This window comes from Nicotiana attenuata, unplaced genomic scaffold (genome assembly GCF_001879085.1).
Source record: "Nicotiana attenuata strain UT unplaced genomic scaffold, NIATTr2, whole genome shotgun sequence".
In the NCBI taxonomy this organism is placed as follows: domain Eukaryota; kingdom Viridiplantae; phylum Streptophyta; class Magnoliopsida; order Solanales; family Solanaceae; genus Nicotiana; species Nicotiana attenuata.
This window is the reverse complement of record NW_017671480.1, coordinates 56512-79492: the sequence shown is the minus strand read 5'-3', so window position 1 is coordinate 79492 and position 22981 is coordinate 56512. Positions and strand designations below refer to the sequence as shown.

Below are 22981 nucleotides of genomic sequence, written 5' to 3'. Positions count from 1 at the left end.
TGAGCTAGACTGAGCAACCTCAATACCTAGAAAATACTTTAATCTGCCCAGATCCTTAGTCTGAAAGTGCTGAAATAGATGTTGCTCCAACTTAGTAATACCATCCTGATCATTGCCGGTAATAACGATATCATCAACATAAACCACCAGATAAATACTGAGATTTGAAGCAGAATGCCGATAAAACAAAGAGTGATCAGCTTCACTACGAGTCATGCCTAACTCCTGAATAACTGTGCTAAACTTACCAAACCAGGCTCGAGGAGAATGTTTTAGACCATAGAGGGACCGACGCAACCGACATACAAGGCCACTAGACTCCCCCTGAGCAACAAAACCGGGTCGTTGCTGTGACGACCTAAAGGGACATCACCTGTATTCCTACTCCCTATGTACTTCTGAGGCCCTGGAAACCTCATTTGGGGTTGCCTCAAGTTGTGTGCGCAGTCCGGGCGCGTAGCCGAAAAAGTTTAAATATGAAATTTGTGAGAAAAATTGTTAAATCTTGGTATTTAATTGATTAAGTTTGACTTCGGTCAACGTCTTGGGCAAACGGACTCGGACCCGTAATTTGACGGTCCCGGAGGGTGCGTAGGAAAATATGGGACTTGGGTGTATGCCCGGAATCAAATTCCGAGGTCCCAAGACGAGAAATGAATTTTTGTGTGAAATTATTTTCTGGAAATAATTAAGGAAATTGGAAATGAAATTTGATTAAAAGACTGTGGTATCGGGCTCGTATTTTGGTTCCGACGCCCGGTACAAGTCTTATATACGGCTTAAGTACTTTCTATAAAGATTAGTTGAATTTGGACGTCGTTTGACGTGTTTGGACTAAAAACTCTAAACTTGATGTTTTATGAGAATTGGAAGGAAATCCTGGGTCTAGAGGCCTAATTTGATGATTATGATATTGTTTGGGCGATTTGATCGCGCGAATGAGTCCGTAGGATGTTTTTGAGTTTATATGTATGTTCGGTTTGGAGCCCCAAGGGCTCGGGTGAGTTTTGAGTAGGTCCCGGGAGGTCTTAGGCTAGAAATATCAGATGGTTGCAGGTTCAGGTGTTGCAGGCCCCCAGCGCGGCCGCGGTCATTTCCGCGCGGCCGCGGTGCATTTCTGCGCGGTCCGCGTGGCTAGGTTCAAAGGGCCAATGAATTCCATTTCGACCAGCGCGGCCGCGTGCCATATCAGCGCGGTCCGCGCTGGGTAGATTCAGAGAGTGGTTTCCCCACTCTTCCTCGGCGCGGCCGCGGGGCATTTTTGTGCGGTCCGCGCCGGGTCTTCAGTACAGTATATAAAGTCGGGATTTTCAGTCATTTTTCACTTTTTCAAAACCCAAAACATAAGAGGCGATTTTCCAAATGATTTACTTCTTCAAAACGATTGGTAAGTGATTTCTAACTGTTTTTCTATACTCCTTAACATCCTTAAACACAATTTCAAACTTCAAAACAAAGATTTTAATGGGAAAATTGGGAATTTAGGATAGAACCTAGGTTTTCTAAAAATTGGGGGTTTTGGACCTCAATTCGAGGTCCGATTCCAAAATAACTTACATAGTTGAGTTCATGGGGAATGGGTAAACGGGTTTTGGTTCGAACCTCGGGTTTTGACCGTGTGGGCCCGGGAGCATTTTTGACCTTTTGGGGTAAATTGATGAAAAAGATATAATTAGTCATTGGGTTTGATGTTTAGCACACATTGATAACATGAAGTCCTTATTGCATAGATTTGGTTGAGTTGGAGCCGAATTCGAGGGGGAAAGCGATTGTGGAGGATTGTATTGGCCGTGGAAGTTGAGGTAAGTGTTTGGTTTAACCCTAGCTTGAGGGAATAGGAGTCGAGTCTTGTTTGCTAATTGCTAAATTATCGAGTACGATGTATAGGCATGGTGACGAGTTCCTATACATTGGGGTCTAGCATGACCGTGAGTCCTTATATGTGGATTGTTTGGATATTGTTATGCTTTCCATGCTTAATTGATGGCTTCTATGCGTTGTAAACACCTTGTGAAAGATATTGTGATTGTGGAACTTCGTGGAGCATTGGCTCGGTCTGAAATACAAATGGTGAGAGCATATGAAACGAGAAATGCCTTGGAGCTTGACACGAGTGCTAATGAGAACTAGGATATGAAAATGAAAGAAAAAGAGGAATAACGATTTACTCTTGCATGGTTGTTATTGGTTGTTTGTGTACCCTTGTTGGGATTTCCTTCCAAATACTTATTTACTCACTTGCCCTTTATTTGTGACTGTTGTTGGGCAAGGTTGAGAGGTATACATTACGGATCGGGTTGCGCGCCGCAACAATGTTATATGAGGATCGGGTTGCACGCCACAATAGTGATAATTGTGGATCGGGTTGCACGCCGCAACAGTGATAATTGTGGGTCGGGTTGCACGCCGCAACAGTGATAATTGTGGATCGGGTTGCACGCCGCAACAGTGTTGAAATATATTAGGGTCGAGTTGCGCGCCGCAACAGTGATTGATACAAATGCGTTCAGTGTTGGTATTAGTTTCTTGTTCGCCGGAAATTTTAAGTTGCACCTAGATTGATTACTTTGGATCTACTGTTAATATTGTTATCTCCCCACAGTATGTTTCCCCTCCCATACTGTTAGTTGCCTTGTACTTCGATTTCTGCTGTATATTTATAATTGCACAGGTTTATGTGAGGTCTAGTCTAGCCTCGTCACTACTTCGTCGGGGTTAGGCTAGGCACTTACCAGCACATGGGGTCGGTTGTGCTGATGCTACACTCTGTGCATTTTTGCACAGGTCCAAGTATTGAGCAGCAGCAGCAGCATTAGCACAGGGGCGAACCTTCAGTCCAGAGAGACCCGAGGTAGCTTGCAGGCGTTCGCAGGCCTGGCGTCTCCCTTCTATCTTTACATTTGGCTGTCATCTCATTGTACCCGAGATAAACAGATTATGTTTCTTTCAGATTTTGTATGTAGTACTCCTTAGATGTTCGTGAGTATGTGACTCCAGTCCCGGGGTAGAGTTATATGTGTTGGAACTTCTGTATTATCGATCATCTATCTACATTTAAGTCTTCCGCTTATGATTTTAATTCCGTCGCTTTTATTTAATGTCGTTAATTGTTAAAAAGGAACAGGTGTTAATGAAATTGCTAATTAAGTTGGCTTGCCTAGCTCCTATTAGTAGGCGCCATCACGACCCTCGAGGGTGGGAAAAATCCGGGTCGTGACAGTTGCTCCATATAAACCTCATCCTCAAGGTCACCGTGAAGAAAACCATTCTTAATGTCCAACTGATAAAGAGGCCAACGGCGAACAACAGCCATGGATAGAAAAAGGCGGACTAATGCTATTTTAGTCACGGGAGAGAAAGTATCACTGTAATCAAGCCCAAATATCTGAGTATACCCGTTGGCAACAAGACGAGCCTTAAGTCGATCAACCTGGCCATATGGACCAACTTTGACTGCATACACCCAACGACAACCAACAGTCGATTTACCCGAAGGAAGAGGAACAAGCTCATAAGTACCAGTCGTATGTAAAGCAGACATCTCGTCAATCATAGCATGTCGCCACCCTGGATGAGACAATGCTTCACCTGTAGACTTAGGGATGGAAACAGAGGACAAAGATGATACAAATGCACAATAGGGTGATGACAGACGATGGTAACTTAAACCGACATAATGGGGATTAGGATTAAGTGTGGACTGCATACCTTTCCGAAGTGCAATCGGTTGACTAAGAGGAGACATTTCCGCAGTATTAGCAGGATGAGGTGCAGGACGTGAATCAGCTGGGCCTGATGCTGGGCGTGGACGACGATGATAAGTCAGGAGTAGTGGAGCTGTAGAAGGTTGAACTGGACTAGGCGGTGGAACTGAAGCTATAGGTGGTGGAGGTGGAGCTGGAGCTGTAGGTGGTGAAGCTGGAGCTATAGGTGTTGGAGGTGGAGCTGGAGCTGGAGGTATAGGTAAAGATGAACGGGAGATAGTGACTGAATCTCCAAAAGATGGAACGGATAGCACCTCAAATATATCTAAGTGATTACATGGACTTATGAAGTATGATTGGGTTTCAAAGAAAGTAACATCAGCAGACATAAGGTACCGCCTGAGATCAGGAGAATAGCATCGATATCCCTTTTGCGTTCTCCAGTAACCCAAAAATACACACTTAAAGAGAACGAGGAGCTAACTTATCTTTTCCTGGAGTAAGGTTATGAACAAAACACGTGCTCCCAAAGACACGGGGTGGAAGAGAGAACAAAGGTAAGTGGGGAAACAATACAGAGAATGGAACTTGATTTTGGATAGCTGAAGATGGCATACGATTAATAAGATAGCAAGATGTAAGAACTGCATCCCCCAAAAATGCAACGGAACATGAGATTGTATGATTAGGGTATGAGCAGTTTCAATAAGATGTATATTCTTTCTTTCAGCTACCCCATTTTGTTGGGATGTGTACGGGCAAGATGTTTGATGAATAATCCCATGAGAGTTCAAAAACTGTTGAAATGGGGAAGACAAATACTCTAAGGCATTATCACTACGAAATGTGCGGATAGAAACCCCAAATTAATTTTGAATTTCACCATGGAAGGTTTGAAAAGTAGAGAACTCCTCAAATCGATTTTTCATCAAAAATATCCAAGTGCACCTGGAATAATCATCAATGAAACTAACAAAGTAGCGGAATCCCAAGGTAGAACTGACCCGACTAAGACCCCAAACATCTGAATGGACTAAAGTAAAAGGCGACTCTGCTCGATTATCAAGACGTCGAGGGAAATGGGAGCGGGTATGCTTACCAAGCTGACATGACTCACACTCTAGAGTGAACAAGTGAGATAGACCAGATACCATTTTCTGAAGTTTTGACAAACTGGGATGTCCCAACCGTTTATGTAATACATCTGGTGAATCAGTACAGGACAAGTTGTTGAATAAAGATAAGATGTGAGTCCATGTGATTTTGCAAGGATAAGGTAGTAAAGTCCATCTAATTCACGCCTGGTACCAGATCAGCCCTGTACTGTGTTCCTGTATAAAAACAAGGTCATCAAGAAATAAAACAGAGCATTTAAGTGATTTGGCTAAGCTACTAACAGCTATGAGATTAAAAGGACTACTGGGAACATAAAGAACTGAATCTAAAGGTAAGGAAGGAAGTGGACTTGCTTGGCCTATTCCAGTTGCCATGGTTTGAGACCCGTTAGCCATTGTGACTGTTGGGAGTGATTGAGAATATGAAATAGTAGTGAAAAGAGATTTGTTACCAGCAATATGATCAGATGCACCTAAATCAATGACCCAAGACTCAGAGGTTGAAGATTGGGAGACACAAGTCACACTACTATCTGCTTGAGCAACGAAAGCTAAACAAGCTTTGTACTGAAGGAACTCAATATAATCCGGTAGAGAAACCATCCAACTCTTCGTAGTATTGGATTCCATTTTGCTACAACCAATTTCTCAAATTCTTGATTACAACTTGTGTGGTTAACCTTGGAATGCCAAATCAGAACACCTTTTTTTCTTTTTTTCTGGGAAACATTGTTCACTCGCCGGAAAATAAAAAAGGTTGCCGGAATTTGATGAAACTTGAATAGACCGACTCGGAATAACGTCCTGAGAAGGCTGTCCAAAAGAAGTTTCGTCAGAAACTGACCGGAAGGTGGTCCATGCGCCGACGCGTGGACAAATCTCGCCGGAAAAAAATCACTCCAGTCGACGCGTGACGGCGCGTGGATGGGGTTTTTCCAGTGGGGTTTTGTGGGGTTTGGTCGCCCGGGGATGGAGAACAACACTGTGGTGGTGTTGGTTCATGCACAACACCGGTAAAAAGTGGTTTTGACGCAAACAACTACTCAGGTCACCGGGAAATTGCACGGCGACGATTGATTTCTTCCCGGATGTCGTTGGAATGACGCACAACGAACTATCTCAGCAATGCTCTGATACCATGTGAGAATGCACGGGAGAAAAATCTATATTATTGATATTCTATTTAGTTATAACACAATGAGCCCTATTTATACAATACATATCATACTCATATTCTATGTGGGACTAGGACCAATTCATATTATGTACATAACTATCTAACACTAAGCAAAATAAGCACCGCAAAAAGGGAAGCTGATCTAATCCCAATCTCAACTGATATTGTCAAAACCCTTCATGCAAGTAATCATTCCATTTTTTTTTTCTTGGGGATAAGGTTCATGCGAGTAATCTTTCTAGATTTATACCCTTCTGACTTCTCGGAAAAAACCTTACCATCTAATTTGATTTGTAGCAGCATAACAAGAAGCCTACATAAATATTACACCACCCAACCACACACAAGGAGGTAGACAGACCCAACTTTAACCTGGTCTCCGTAGATGTTGATAGGGATACTCTCAGCAATCTCTTCTCTAAGATTTCTTTGAACAATGAATTCTCCATGTCATTTTCTATTGCATATTATATCCACGATCAGCGGCAAACATTTCAATAGGTTAAATAAAACAATTGGTTGTAGATCAATCCACCTAATGTTCATTAGGATCAAAACAGTTTAGATACCAAAGATAGCTCACATCCGACCTGCCTTCATTTCATCTCCTTTATGAAATTGCTATTTGTAGATACCAAAGATAGCTTCCCTTTATCTTTGTTCTTTTTCTTTATCACAAAAAAAAAAAAAAAAAAAAAAAAAAGATAAAGGGAAGCTCAGTGATTCACTGACCCATGAATGCAAACATAGTGATAATCACATTCCAAAAGGATTTGTACAGCCTAAGAAGCAACCGTTGACAATTCGGAATTCTAAGAAAGATGATATTGGATTTTCGTGAAGAAAGTAACAAAGCAGTATATCAGTCCGAAGAAATTGAAAGATCGGCTCTCCATCTCACAACAGTAAGTACATTTAAAACAAGAATGCATACTACAAATAAAAGAACTATAGAAGCTCAACAAACAAAGTAGACTTCAAATGGGAATAGAAAACCATTTAGCAATAACTAAACACGCAAATGAAGAACTAGCAGTTATTTCTGGGTTAATAAACTTTTTGACAGTTATAACTGGCTTGCTAAATTAATCAAATACCCACATCATTTCCCATTAGATGCCTTTGCCAACACTAGTTCATTGCTTTCCTTGAGCAGCAAATGGTGCATGTTGCAAAGGGAAGAGACACTTAAGGGTTCCGCAAATGGAGGACTTGATGCACCCATCAAGCGACGAAGAGGATAGGTGATTAGAGAGATGATAAAGTTGTGTGTGAGAGAGACATAGAGAGAGGCAGGGAGGTGATCAGCTGTTTATTGTTAGCAGAGCTGTCCTTAACCTGTTTGGTTATGAATCCTAAATTGTAGCAAACCAAGCTATTTGAAGAGTTTGGCTATCCCACTTTGAGCTACCTACGAATGTGTTGAATCAACAAACCTGTCATTCCAGGCAGTTACTTGTTTGACACGTCAAAATTCCAAGCAGAACCTCTCACCAAGAGTTAAAAGAATCTACTTCAGGATTGAGACTTTCACATCAATAACCCTAACCTAATTGAGATCTTTCTTTTTTTTTTGGCTAAGGGACCTAATTGTTATCTTCAATGCTCAACTAGCAAAGGAGCTTAACCCATGACCCTTATGAAATTAAAAACAGTTTCTCAACAAAGTATCACTAATAGTGCAGTTCCTACCAACAAGCACAAGTTGTTGCGCTGTCTCAAGTTATATGCTACACTTTCTATTTTAAGATGTCCTCGGATATTTTCATTCTTTTACAATGATTTTTAATGAAGTACTCACTATGTCTAATTCTATATGAGGGTAAATTGGATAGATCTGGAGTTAAAGATGTTGATTGGACTGGTTAGAAATAATAGTGCAAGAGAATATTACAGTATTGGTTGAAAAGTTAGTTCAATATAGAAAAAGTCATATCAAAGTTTATAATTTGAATAATTTAAAGTACTTGAATTCATGAAAGTTGTGATTTGTATAAAAAAAAGAAATTCTGTCTACATTTTGCATGTCCAAAATAGAAGAGTGTCAAATAAATTGGGGAAAAGGACGTAATTTAATTGATAAAAAGGAGAAATCTCATGTGCAAGATACATAAAAGAGGAAGCAAATCTCAGACAGAAACATCTTTATGAAGAGAAACACTTAGCAATAATATTTTTCTAACAACTTTCGCAAACTTCAACTATTCACATTATTCAAATTTAAATATTTTTGATTCTTTCCTAATTCTACAAAATATTTTACTACGATTTAGCATTTTTTTTCTACAAAACACCTGTTTTACAATTTTCTTTTACTACTCTACCAGTATAATATACAAGACAAATTAACCTTAAACTTTCCATGTAGTCAAACAATGTCTCACCACATAAATTGGAATTCAGGTAGTAATAGAACAAGAGTCAGTAGAATAGGACCATTGGCATAAATGAATACTGCGCATCAATTAAAAACACAATTAGCCAACCAACTTACTCACCGGAATGTGGACAAGCGGAGCCCCACCAAAGTATGAAGAGAAAAGCTCTGCATCTAAGGTGGCACTCATCAAAATCAACCTTAACTCTGGTCGGCGAGGGAGTAAATCCTTTAGAACTATTAGCAGAAAATCTGGTACAAGACATATTTAATTGTTAAAAATCAGATTTCATAAACTTCATAATCTCTTTAAAAACAAAAATATACCTTCATTTATTCCACGTTCATGAATCTCGTCCACAATTACATGTGTGATGCCCTTCAGATTTCTGTCAATTAGTAGTCTTCTCAACAAGATACCAGTGGTACAGAAGAGGAGGTGAGTATCCCTCCCTTTAACACCTTCTAGCCTCACTTTATATCCAACCTACAGAGACATCAAAGAAGACAGGATACATATCCCAAATTTTCAGTCAGAATGCTGTGCAAAGAGATAACGTGTGATGGAATGTGTTGGCAGTTAATTTGCTAGTAAATAAACTCACTGTTTCACCCAACAACTCCCCTCTCTCTGCAGCAATTCTTTCGGATACAGTCATAGCAGATATTCTTCTTGGCTGAGTACATATGATACTGCACATGGCTCCGCGAGCAGACTCAATTTCAGACTCTAAAATAAATTGGGGAATCTGTGTGGTCTTCCCACAGCCAGTTTCACCTGAGATAATAACCACCTGTGCGTGCGGAAAAACTTTTCTTAATATTAGCATCATCAGGATAAATTTCAAAAAAATCAAACCTTTACCAAGCATTTAGCTATTTCATGTTTTCTTTCACACCTTCAATTCTGAGTTTCATTAGTTGCCTAAATAAAAATAGTCTACCAAGCTAAGAGCTGGCCACACCACTCTTCAATTGAGCAGAGAGGTCAATTGCACACAACACTAACACCCAGTAATGGCGTTACCAGAATGGTAGACGAATTTGACAGAACTTCAAAGGGCTCCAACAACTGCACTTTCCTATCTTATTCTATCTTTATTCTTCACCAGGAGGATTCATTTGCATGATGTAAATCTTTTCATGTATTACTTCTTTGCTTAAGCCACACCTCCTAATCCGTGAGTAAAAGGATGAGATTCACAAAGCTGGGACATACTTCAAAACATACTCCTTTCATTTCATGCATCATTTTTCCCGTTTCCTCGCCCCTCATCTGCTTTATGCCTGGCCAATGAAAATTTTGGTTCACCGTGGGTATGTAAATGCTTTCCCAGATATTTCACATTTGGTGCCAGATATGGAACTGGATAAACAATGAACTGTGACTGGACTAGTTTGGGATGCTAATCCACAGTAATACTCCATTTTGAAGAAATAGAGGTGCTGGAAGCTTTGAAATCGTGTGCCCCCTGATAAAGCACCAGGTCCAGACGGCTTCACCATGGCTTTCTTTCAGAAAAATTGGGATACACTTAAAACAGACATCTAGGCTGCACTTAATCACTTTCACCAGAGCTGTCACATGGTTAGGGCTTGCAATGCCACCTTCATTGCCCTAATTCCAAAGAAAAAGGGTGCTATGGAGCTCAGAGACTACAAACCTATTAGCTTGATAGGTAGTGTATACAAATTGGTTTCAAAGATTTTAGCAGAGAGACTCAAGAAGGTAATTGACAAACTAGTCTCGGTGGAACAAAATGCTTTCATCAAGAACAGGCAGATCACTGATGCTTCCTTAATTGCCAATGAAGTGCTGGATTGGACAACGAAAAGTGGAGAACCGGGTGTGTTTGTGCAAGCTGGACATTGAAAAGGCTTTTGATCAATTAAGTTGGTCTTACCTCATGAGTATCTTGAGGCAGATGGGCTTTGGGGAGAAATGGATAAGATGGATAAACTATTGCATTTCAACTGTCAAATACTCTGTTTTGGTGAATAGGAGTCCGGTTGGTTTTTTCTCCCCCCAAAAGGGCCTAAGGCAGGGGGATCCCCTCTCCCCCTTCTGGCTATGGAAGGACTCACTAAAATGTTGGAGAAGGCTAAACAAGTGCAATGGATATAAGGTTTTCAGGTGGGAAGGAATCCTGCCAGCTCAGTTACAGTATCTCATCTACTCTTTGCGGATGATACTCTTATTTACTGTGGTACTGAGAGATCACAAGCACTGAGTCCAACCTGACACTGATGATCTTCGAGGCACTATCAGGACTTCACATCAATATTATAAAAAACATCATATACCATGTGAATGATATCCCCAACATAGAGGAGCTAGCAGAATTCCTATGCTGCAAAACAGGCACTTCCCCAACCACATATCTCGGACTTCCCTTGGGAGCTAAATTCAACTCAAAAGAAGTTTGGAATGGATTCCTAGAGAAGTTTGAAAAAAGGCTCGCGACTTGGCAAATGCAATACCTCTCCATGGGTGGCAGGTTAACTTTAATCAATAGTGTACTGGACAGTCTTCCCCCAACACATGTCATTGTTCCCAATTCCAATCTCAGTCTTAAAGCAGATGGACATATTCAGAAGGAAGTTCTTATGGCAAGGATGCAACAAAACACACAAATTTCCACTGGTGAAATGGTTCAAGGTAACTCAACCAAAATTCAAAGGAGGCTTGGGCATCAGGGATCTACAATCACACAGCAAAGCTATGCTCTTAAAATGGCTAGGAGGAATCTAGGCTATGGAAGGGTATTATAGTTGCTAAATATGGAGCACACAACCACTGGTATTCCAAGAAAATAAACACTCCTTATGGAGTTGGTCTGTGGAAGAACATCAGCAAACACTGGGATGAATTCTTCCAAAATGTAACTTCCAAAGTTGGGAATGGAACTCGTATTAAATTCTGGAAGGATAGATGGCTCGGAAATACACCTTCGAACGACATGTTTCCCAGTATGTATCAGATTGCTCTGAACACAGTCTCCAGTGTTACTCAAAATAGAGACAATGGCACTTGGTGCCCACTTTTCAGAAGAAATTTGCAGGATTGGGAGGTCAACAGCCTACTCACAATGTTAAGCTCCCTAGAAGGTCATAACACCGAAGATCAAACAAACTTATTTGGGAAAATTCTAAGAGAGGCGAGTACACAGTCAAAGGCGGCTACATTCACCACTGTGACCAGAATGCAATAATAGACAACTGGCTATGGAAACACATCTGGAGAACTAAAGCGCCTACCAAGGTGACTTGCTTCACATGGTTGTCTCTAAATGGGGCCTGTCTCACTCAAGACAACTTAATCAAGAGGAACGTCACACTAGTTAACAGATGCTACATGTGCCAACAACAGTCAGAAAGTGTAAACCACATTCCTCCACTGCTCAATTGCAAAAGAAATTTGGAATTTCTACACTACCTTTGGTCTAAAATGGGTGATGCCACAATCAATAAAGCAAGCTTTTGAAAGTTGGTGTTTTTGGAGAGTTGACAAATCCATCAGAAAAATCTGGAAAATGGTGCCAGCTGCAATTTTATGGTGTATTTGGAAAGAAAGGAACCGAATGTGTTTTGATGGCATTTCAACTCCACTCTACTCCTCAAGGTTGCGTGTTTAGTTAACTTATTTAGCTGGAACTATCTCAGCCCTGTTAATAGTGCTGATATTTTTGTGGATTTCATTAGCTCCCTAATAGTAGCATAGGCTTTTGTACTCTTTGCATCTTCTTGATGCCCTTTAATGAATCTAATTTACTTCATCAAAAAAATACTCCATCCAAAAGAGGGAATGGTCATGTCCGGGAATCTATCCTGGGATTGGGTCTCAAGAGATTATTTTGACCCTCACCTATAAATAGGCCAATACCAAACTCTAGCCCAATTTTCCTTCCCCCCCCCCCCTCCACTCTCTACCTCACTGCACTAGGGAGTAATCTCCAATCCCACCCTCTTTGGGACACTTGCCCTCACATCTTCTCCTTCACCCTCCCTGTCCGTCCATCTTTCAATCATGTGCCTCTATTCTCCTTCCTACCCTTGTCCTCTTTTCCCTCCCCTACCCGGCAAATGCATGTCATCTGCCCTCTCTTTTACCTTTCACAATCACCTTCTTATCCATAATCCCATTCTCCCTCTCCCTCCCTCCCTCTATCCGGCTGGGGCGGCTAAGTACAATTGTGGCCTGAAGCCAAAGGTTAATACGAGGCCTAATTTTTTTCTAAAAGATTATAATATATACTTTTATTTGAAGTCTATTCTTCTAGATTTTTGAGATGCAAAGTTGTTAATATTTTTTTAAAATCAATTTCTTCCAATAATTCCTTTTCAATTGATAATATAGCCAACTCATTTAATCTTTTTTGAGACATTGTTGATATTAGCCAAAATTTTATCAATTTTAATTTTGAAATTTTTTTTTCCGTTTAGGCAACTGTCATAGGAATTGTTAACATTATTCTACAAGTGATGTTCGGCCAAAAATGCACATATTTAACCATTATTGCCTCACATTCTAGTACTTTTAATCGTCTTTTGAGTATTAATTATATTACTTTGTGCTTGATATTATATTTTAGTTGTGTAGGAATAAAGCAGTATGAAGATGAAGAAATTCGGAGCAAAATTGAATAAAACGCAGAAGAAAAAGAAAGGAAATAAAAAAAATAATAGGACAAAGGGGGGACACCCTTTGGTGTTTGTCCCCCAAAGTGGAGACAACAAAAGTTTGTAATTCAAAACAAGGATTTGAGAATTACACGTGAAAAGCTCACTGCTTTCAGCGCCAGGACCAGCGCTTGGGGCTGGCCTCGACGCTGTGTTGCGGGATTTTTCCTTCTTCGTTCTGGACAAGGTTATTTCGGCCCAAGACCTTTCCAACTCGTATAAAAGGAGTTCTAAACCTATTTTGAAAGATATCTAACAGACTTTGAAGGAGAATTCACGTGGAGGAACACACACCAGCTTGGAGAAGGCTTCTAACTAGTTTTTCTTCTCTTCCCTTCCTTTAATTTCATAGTTTATTAGTTCTAGAGTTTTGGGTGCTACATGAACGTTGTGGTTTGAAGCTTGAATTGTTCTTATTATTTTATCATATTGGTTTATTTATTCAATCTTGCGCTTAATTATTTGATTGCTTGATCACCAATTGAATACTATCTATGAATCTAGAATTGAACTCGGGGGAAGGAATTCTAGATTGCATATAAGATTGAGTAGAGCAAGATCTTAACTCTGAGGGGGGGCAGATTTGCGGTTAGGATAGGAATATACCTAATCGCCTTGCTTGGTTACTATCAGAAATTATTAATGCGTTCTTGTTAATTCTAATTCCACGGGAATATATGCGTTAGATTAGCTTGATAGGCGAGTTGTACTTTAGGAGAAGGCTACGAGCAATATTAACCCTGTCAACCAATAAACCAGATAAATTAATTAGACGATTTAAGTGGAAAACTCAACGGGGTTGTTAGATAACCCATAACTCTAGAATATTCACTCACATTGAATTCGTCTCTATAATTCGCCAACTTGTTTTCTTTAATCTCTTAATTTGTTACTCTAGATTAATTTTAGTTAAATATTCATACTTTAGACTTCGCTTGAATAGATTAAGTGTTTGGGTTTAATTTATTTGATAGTTAATCACAAGTCCCTGTGGGTACGATATCTGGACTTACAATCCTATATTACTTGTCGACCACGTATACTTGCGTGTGCGTTTGGGTGCAACAATAAGCAATATAAATATTTGAAAAAGAAATAAACCAAGCCTTTTTATTTGATTAAGTATATAGTATCTTCTACTTGTACTATTTTCCTTGTCGATTCAATTCTAATTCACAACTTCAGAAGTAAGAAAAACTATTCATGCTACCTATTTTTAAGTCAAACAGTTACACTATTACATATCTAAAAAATCACTTTTCTTTTATATGAAAATTTTGTACTAAAAGTAGTAAATTATATTTTACTTATATAATTTGGAGCGCTAAGGCACAAGCCTAATTAGCTAATGTTAAAGCCAGCCCTGCTCTTATCTCTTCTTGTTTTTACTTAATTGAGATATACAACTATCCCATGTTTTACTTTATCGATATATATAACTATCCCACATCATCTGTAAGCATTTCTAAAGGGATTTATGATCCTAATCTACTCCCATTACCTTAATGTTTTGGGTAGGACAACCAGATTCTTTCCCATGGTACTAGAACCGAACTTCAGTAAGCCATTTTCTCACATGCAAGTCCATTACAACGATCATTCTCTCCACTTCTAATCCAACTGTACATTATCTCATGTTCACTATATCAGCCACTTATCAGCATGAGCTTCTCCCTCCCATCCCAACCATTTGAGCTACTAAATCTACTTCAGGTCCTGTCTCTACTCCGAGTTCACTTCTCAATGCCCTCCTCTCTCAACTCCTGTCTATTCTTCACTCCTACACTCTCTGCTCCACGTCCGCTTTTCTAAATGTTGAGCCAAGCCCAAAAATAAAAACAAAAGATAAACTTTTTTATCTCATGTTTCTGTAGAACCAGTTACACATGTCAGAAGGTGTTAGATATGTATCACTGACACTGTCCCAAACCGTTCAATAGGCATCAATAATCGTCCTGAGCAATTCCACCCGCTGCATCAAGGTTTTGGGTTGAATGCTCAAGTTTTTTACGACGTTGCTAATTGTTCCCTTCTTCCCCTTCTATGTTATACTACTGCTTTTTTTATACGGTAAGGTTTTGTATGTTATACTATTGCTTAGATTTTTTGCTTCGTATAATTTGTAGATGACATAGCATTTTTATGAGACCTGAAAGAACACATAAAGTCGTGTCAAACGGTTGAGATAGAGTTAGTTTGAAGATGAATATCGTAGAAAAGCTTTTGCAACTGTAAATGAAAGTTGTTTCAAGAGTATTTTGGTACTGAAATTTAATTCGAATTCAAACTGAACGTCGAGATGGATTTTTGCCATTTTTTCTTGTTATTTGTCCAATAAACCTAGCATTAGACAAAAGAAAGTAATACTACTTTTAGGCGTCGTTTGGTACAATGGTGGGATATCCCAGGATATCCCATGGGATTAGCTATCCGCCTTTTATATGGGATAGCTAATCCCACAATTTTAGTGTAAAAATTATCCCAGGATTAGCTAATACCCCAAACCAAACATGGGATAAAGTTAATCCCAAACTTTATCCCGGGATTATTGTCCTTATTCCATGTAAAAACGACCACTTAGTGTCCTGATTATAATCCTTCATTCTTGGATTCTAATCGTGGGATGTCTTGCTTGCCCACCAACTGCAACTGCCCTTGGTGAATGTTAATGGTTAAATATAAGAGAATATTGTTTGATGATATTTTCACAACCACATATTTTATGATCTTACTCCTCAAACGTATCATAAAAAACAACAAAAGAAGCTCTTTTTCTCCTTCACCAATAATATAAAATGTACATGGGGACCTGTCACTGCTCAAATACAGCTACGACATTCCACGAGGTTGAGGATAGATTCTCAAGATCTAACATACCTGGTTTTGTGAAATGACACTTAATATTGCTTCTTTTTCCTTATATGCAGGTAGACTACCACGAAATTCCAGCATCTTCCTACCTTCTGGTGATTCCTATAACAAACAAGAATGTTATCCCATGAATCACGTTCCACAGGAAGAACAAAAAATAAAAAAGATACTTAGAAAATTTTGCTAACCTTGTAAAAACAAATAAAAAGTACAAAAAAAGAGGAGCTATGAAAAGTTGCAAACTGTGGAGATACAGTATTAAGAACATATAGTGCAGGAAAAATCTAGTGCAAAAGGGTCAAAGGAATGAAATGACAGCAGACTGTTTGCTCACTCTAGCACATACTATTTTCCCTACAGACAGTTGAGATGGGAACTCCTATAAATTTTCAGAAATTCATTTCTAAAAAGATTTTAATATTCGTCACTAAAGTTATCAGACATATAGTGGGATTGGAAGATTTTCTTTTCCTATGAATGCGGGTATTATAGGCTTGCATCAAGAATCTCTTAATACTAAAGAAACTCCATATTTGTTTATGCCATTCAATTGAAGACCTATGGGGGCTTTTTGCTTGACGCCTTGAATAAGGACTTCTTAGTTTCTCTATCAGTGCTAAGCTTTGATATGAACTAAAGCACTTCACAAATCGCGAGCTACTGCTAGCGCCAATGTTTATGTTAAAGTTTGACCACCTAATGTCTGCCTTTACGCTTCCTAAATTAAGACTATAAACCAAAAGTTTTGTCACATCTATATCTATAGCTAAAACCAGAGCCCTCAATAATATTAGTTAGGTCTATGAATTAGATCTCAAAACTCAAATATGATTGATATGGTTCCTATCTGGGCATCAAAATTCTCCAAAACGCAAAGATGACTAATATTCTTCTGATCTTAGTCCCATTTTTTTTATTGTTATTATCTGAATGCCCATGTGTTTCTGGTAGAACCAAGAAATTGAAGTACTGTCTAAGATAATGAAGTGTGAACCCCTCAACAGAAGAAAAGAGAAACACTGGAGAAAGAATGAGAGGATATCAGCTTATCAAAAGTGAGGCATCATGAAGAAAAAAAAAAAGGCAAAAGCAAGGTCATCACGTGTTATATACTATAACTGCTAGTATTTTCTCAACTAACTGGGAATGTAATGTATGAACTCTTGGGAATAAACATAAAAAAGACTTCTGAATAAACAATAACTTTTGATTTGAGTATGTTGCGTCCTAATTTTTTAAAAACATACCACTGATAACTTTTGCAAGTTATAATTAAGTACACAAATCTCCTGTCTCTCACCGTAGCAGGTTGGAGGAAAACAGCAAGTGAACAGCAATTTTTTTCTTTTTCGAGAAGTTAGAGAAAAGACAATAATTCAAAGAAGACGTGCGGAAAAAAAGAACTATAACTACTTTGCTAATTATGTTCTTGATATTTTAAGGGCTACCCCAGCAATAGTAAATTCAACTGTGGTAGAAGAAAGAGCCTTTACTGAGTTCTGCCCCTGCAATATCATATAGTGGGAATCTCCTGGCAAGATAATACTACACAGTGTATCTACACACATTCTGACAGATCAGCTAGTGTAACTTTATTCTCGTGCACTCATAGTATTTGATTAAAGCATGCAACCTACATCTATTTGTTTTACCTTTAGCATGTTATTGGAAAGAATGCAATCCCAACACCTATGTTTATTGCTTATTCCAGACTCCAGACAAATTAAGAAGCATGTATAGTTGTAGCACGTAGGGCTGCTTATCGGGCGGATCAGGTGGATTGTTACGCTTATCGGTTCGGCTTATCGGTTATCGGCTTGTAAATGTACTAATCCGCTAGCCAAACCAATAAGATATCGGGCAGATTGGTATCGGTTTCGTCATTATTGGACGGTTATCGGGCGGCTTATCGGCTAAATCAAATAGCAATGAGCGCATATATGACTTGACATTAAATCACCAAATTAAAATCTTGAATTCAACCCGTTTATATAACGCTGTCAAGCCCACATTTCCAGAAGTCACTAACTGGAAATTTATGTTTTCTCCGTAAAAGATCTGGCCAGAATACATATAGCCATATACTATATTAGTGTTGTGTAGGGCTCTTTACAATCTGCTATTGCATTAAGCCATATAGGCATATGCAAGTGCATTTTCACAACTGGCAGAAGTCACTATAATTTGAAAGTGAATTTTCAATAGTCTAATACCACTAAGTTAGTATCCGTGATAAAACAATAACAGTTAGTGTCTTGGTGAACCTTCTGAACGTGAATAATAACAGCTACTTTGTCAAATAGAGGAAGAGATATTTAATATACATACGGGTAAAAAAATATAAAAATTCTTAATGGGTTAACGGTTTAACCATTAAGAAAATTGAATAATCCGTCCCCAAACCGATAAGCCGTTAATTATAAAATTTCAATCCGTTCACCATCCATTAATCCGATAACCCGATACCAATAAGCCATTAAGCCAATTTTGCAGTTCGATATTCGGTTACGGTTCGATTTTGAACAGCCCTAGTAGCACGTTTAAATCTCACTCCATCATAGGTCTCAGGCAGCAAACTTCACTTGTAATGTCTGGCCTATAGAAAGTAGCCCAAGAAAACTAAGTATCTTGTTTGAAGAAAAGACAAAAGTCTGGAAGAGGGAGATCATTTTTAATTTGCACAGATGTTAATATGCTCTAAATTTTTTAATGTGATTAAACCTGCCAAGTTTGCTGCTCAGCTCGCATTTGCATGCTCCTACGCCAAAGGATGTTCTCCATGAAAGCCTTACTTTGAGGGAATAACTCTGGCTGCTCAAATAGACCCTCATCGGTAGCTATACTGCCATTACTGCTTGATCGTGAAAGTACAGCCACGCTCGTTGGCTTATGAGACAAGTATTCTCCAAGAAAAGAATCTATTCGTCTTGGCAAACCCGGAGGCAAGATCACCTGACAATTATTTGAAGGATGCAATCGTATCATTAAGGAAATAAAGAACAGGAAAGAGAAGCAGAAAGGGGGAGAGTAGGGTATACAGGAAACAAGCATAAAGATAATCAAATAAGAAAAGGTAAATAGAAGTGGAAGCATTTGTGTTGAGCCGAATTTAAATTACTGAATAACAATATCTAACCGTCAAGAACATACCTCTCTCTGAGGGCGCTTATCATCCAAATCAAACCTGTAGTTTGGTAATGGAAGCTTGCTGACAACAACTACTCTTGAATATAGGTTACTGCAAAGGGTGGTGGCAACTTAAAGTCCTGTACCAAAACAAATCAATAAACAACACACTTCCTGATGAAAGATACCTATATAAACCCATTTTGCTCGCTAAAGCTGCTATTTGCTCATAATCACGCCTATCCTTTTTCTCCCTTGAGAGCACCTCTTGTTTATCCTTGTCGCGTAACAGAGCAGTGAGCTTCCATTTCCATGCTTCAGTGTTGTCAGATATGGCAGCACCCTGGAATCCATTTATGTTATAGAATGGTCAGGTGCCATATATTTGTGATACATGCAGACTGGAATAATGTGCTGTAAATGCATGCAGGCCTTAACATAGACATGCAAGTGAAAGTAGCTGGACGCGATCAGTTATTTTCCATGACAAAGCAAACATTCCCCGACACGTATAAAAACTTCATCATCAGATCTAAAAAGAAAGTTTGCAAAACCTCATCCATGTCAAGGATGCTCCACATAAAAAATATGCCATTCACGCCTAAACCTATGGGTTAGGGTTGAGTCCTTCAGATTAATTGCCAAGTTCTAGTCTCCACCATGCGTGCCTATCATCTAAGGGTACATTGATTCATGCACCATGTTCCAGAGCAGTAATTCCATCATTCAGCAACAGAAATGCTGACAACATGTTGTTAAGTTGACACATAATATTAGGAGCATGGAAATTCTTTAGTTCAGATGCAACTTACGGGAGAGGTGCAAACTAAAACCAATTTTATGTTTAAAAAGGTTGTACTCCATTATTTTCAACTAATTGCTACAAATGTCAGAATAAGAATATAACTGCAGCCAGTTCCAGCATTAAAACAAGCTATTAACTCCAGAAAAAAAACTAGTGTTACCACTGGTCAGCATATTACTTGATAATTCGGCACGTATCAGGACAAGTAACTACACAGCGCCTTATGAGAGGACTAACAACAGTAAGCACTGACCATTGAAGGAAGACGTTGAAGAGGAGAAAGAGATGTGAGAACTTGAAAAGGAAATGGAAGAGAAGGTCCATGAAAAAAAGAGGAAGAGACATACTAGGGCACAAGATCATCGAGCCAAAAAATAGCTCAGAATAGAATGAGGAAGAGCCTGAGGAATGGACTGATTTAATTTTTCAGTTTTATTGATACTACTTATTTAAACAAAACAAACTCATAATGCACTACATACCAATTATTTAAGGAACAGAGTTGTAGGTGTTGGCAATGGAAACTTTATTCGTCGTTATATTAATAGCAGTCATCTAGAAATTTTAATTAAACATTCTCGTAATTCATATCTTGCTACATGCCTGAACACCAAAGGTTCGAGCATCAGAAAACAACCATGCCTAAACCAAGTTAACATGCATGTGATGCTTGCCAGTGCAATTCAGTGCTTAGGTACATATGACTCTCGAATACATCCCCACGCACGTAGGGTTCATAGATTTAAAGCTCTATATTAGGCCTTGACTTGATAAGTAGATATGTTTTCTACTTCTATGTTGCTTGGACTCTCCGAAATTGGCCGGGACGCCGGGTGCATGACGGATCTTCCAAAAGTAGCGTATTTTTGGAGGATCCAAAACGGGTGCGGCAGCATTTTGGAGAGTCCATGCAACATAGGTCTAACTCATCACAAAATATATAGGGTTCGTTAAAAGCGAAGACTGAAGTCAAAACTTTAAGACCCAACGAAGATGAAATGTTCACTGTTCAAGGGACTGTACTAATGCATATCACCATCAAACTAAAAACAACAAGTCCTTATATGAGGTAAGCTACTCAGGTAAATTTACATTACTATTATAATGGAAATTTGAGTTACATTCCATTGAAAATGAAAACACTATTTGAGTTAACTTGCTCAAAAATGAGTTTTGATTGAAATTAGGCAATAATTAAGTTCTAATTATACAATCATCTTTATTTGATAAAAACTAGGCCATCATGGAGATTTCCACATTTTAAGCCCAATTAAATTGTTCCTAATAAGTCAAATTGAAACATTATACAGTGATTCAAGCACAGCCCAAACTAGTGGAAAAACTGATAGGTATAAGCATACCAAAAACTGATTTAGGACCCCAAGGTTCTTTCACATTAATTCGCACATTTAATTGCTCAAGTGAACTCATTATATGAAAATCAACTATACCTCAATCTCAAACTAGCCGAGGTCAATTATATGAATCTTATATATACATTATACTCTATTCAGGCATTTTTCCTATTGACTCTATTCAAGCCATTTTACTGGAACTCTTTGTTCATTTAACACTTAAGTTGGGTATCTATGTAATGCATGCCTAGGGGAGCACGTCCCAAAGAATCAAATATTTAGAAGATTCATGATAGTATATGACTACTTTCTAAGTCGATGGTCAAGCTAGGACAACTCCTCCTTTATTCGAACTTGAGACTGGCTATGATATGCTTTGCATAGGTGGAGATTTCTCAGCGGTGTTCACTACTGTGGAATATTTTCTTCCTTTCTACTTTATGTGACACACTAAACACTTTAACTTAAGACTTCTCATAGTATGCTCAAACCAGAGGCAGAGGTAGAGTATTGCTTACGGGTGGGTATGTACGAACCCAGTAGCTTTTGCTTAGACCCTGTTTTTTGTTAGGAAATCCACTAAATATGTATAAATACTTAATTGCGAACCCACTAACTAAACGAGATATGAGTTCGGTAGCATGTTTAGAACCTATAAACTTCAAATACTGGCAGCTCCGCTTGTGGCTCAAACACCATCACATAAAACGGGACGTGCATAGTACTTTTCTTAATTCTTTATTTGCAATTATGGAAATGTTTTTTTGTTAACATCATTAAACTTCAAAGTGCTACAAATAGACGAGACGAGAGGAGCCTCACCTACCTGATAGGGTGTAAGGTCGATATCACAAGCGGAAACTTCCTGAGTAAGTAAAACCTCATCAAATCGTGAAGTTCTCTTCTGTTGCATCACTCGCATTTGTTGTGGCTGCTGAATTTGCTGCTGAGCGTTCGGAATAGGCTTGGGATCGATTGCTGTAGAACGGAAGCCGCCGGATTGTGGCGGAACAGCAGTGATTACTGAACGGAGGAGGCGTTGATGTGGAGGGACGTAAACGGATGATGGCGGCGGCGGTCGGTCCCTCATCGTCAACGACAACGGCGGTGGTGGAATGCTCAAGGGTTTAATAAGGGTTCTGTAATGTGAGAAAAATTGGAAAGAATATAGGCTCATAAACTATTCCGAGTCAACTCCGATAGAGAAGGTAACGGAGCTCCGTCTTATAGCAACGGCGATCAGCGGAGAGCAGAGGCTGTAGAATGGAAAGATGGAACTGAAGATGATGATGATGTGTAAATTCAGGAAGGAAAGTTAATCCCGTGATGTGCACGTGCGTGTTTGCTGAAAGAGTTGAGGCCCACGTACTCCTTGGGAGAATGTGGAAATACGGATCAGGAAAAAAAAAAAAAGAATTATTCCGTGAATATGCGTTAATTTGAAAAACATACTTTAAAAAAATTATGTTTGGATTCCATTTTTCCAACACAAACAGTATTTTATCAACGGAACAATAAATAGTCATCTTCTCTGGGTGCCATTTAAATTTTGTCTCCGTTTTTTTTTATAACTGTATACAGGTTGTGAAACGAGGAACGACGTTAGTTGTTACTAGCTCGGGTGAGCCCGAAGATACCCACATATCATAATCAAGAATGGACGAATGATATAACGGGCCTCGAGCATGGTCGAACCCGGAGGGAATCAAGCTCGACTAAGATGAAGAAACGAGGGTAAAGGAAAGGCGGTTGAAGGAGAAAAACGAGAAGC

General features: G+C 39.0%; 1 protein-coding gene across 3 annotated transcripts in view; it reads right to left on the bottom strand.

Annotated features, from left to right (window-relative positions):
• The window catches only part of LOC109208556 (DExH-box ATP-dependent RNA helicase DExH5, mitochondrial), a 31180-nt gene extending 8679 nt beyond the window's left edge, over nucleotides 1-22501 (bottom strand). Inside the window, exons 1-8 of one of the 3 annotated variants that reach the window (XM_019371683.1) lie at nucleotides 22037-22501; nucleotides 19239-19393; nucleotides 19075-19162; nucleotides 18646-18876; nucleotides 15931-16026; nucleotides 8979-9167; nucleotides 8701-8860; nucleotides 8495-8625 (exon numbers count right to left, since the gene is read on the bottom strand). In XM_019371683.1, the coding sequence (XP_019227228.1) occupies nucleotides 8495-8625; nucleotides 8701-8860; nucleotides 8979-9167; nucleotides 15931-16026; nucleotides 18646-18876; nucleotides 19075-19162; nucleotides 19239-19393; nucleotides 22037-22387 (1401 nt within the window). In that variant the 5' untranslated portion in view covers nucleotides 22388-22501. Of the gene's footprint in view, nucleotides 1-8494; nucleotides 8626-8700; nucleotides 8861-8978; nucleotides 9168-15930; nucleotides 16027-18645; nucleotides 18877-19074; nucleotides 19163-19238; nucleotides 19394-22032 lie in introns of all 3 variants that reach the window. The other 2 variants (XM_019371681.1, XM_019371682.1) reach the window with 2 other exon arrangements.
• Between the last annotated feature and the right edge of the window lie 480 nt (nucleotides 22502-22981).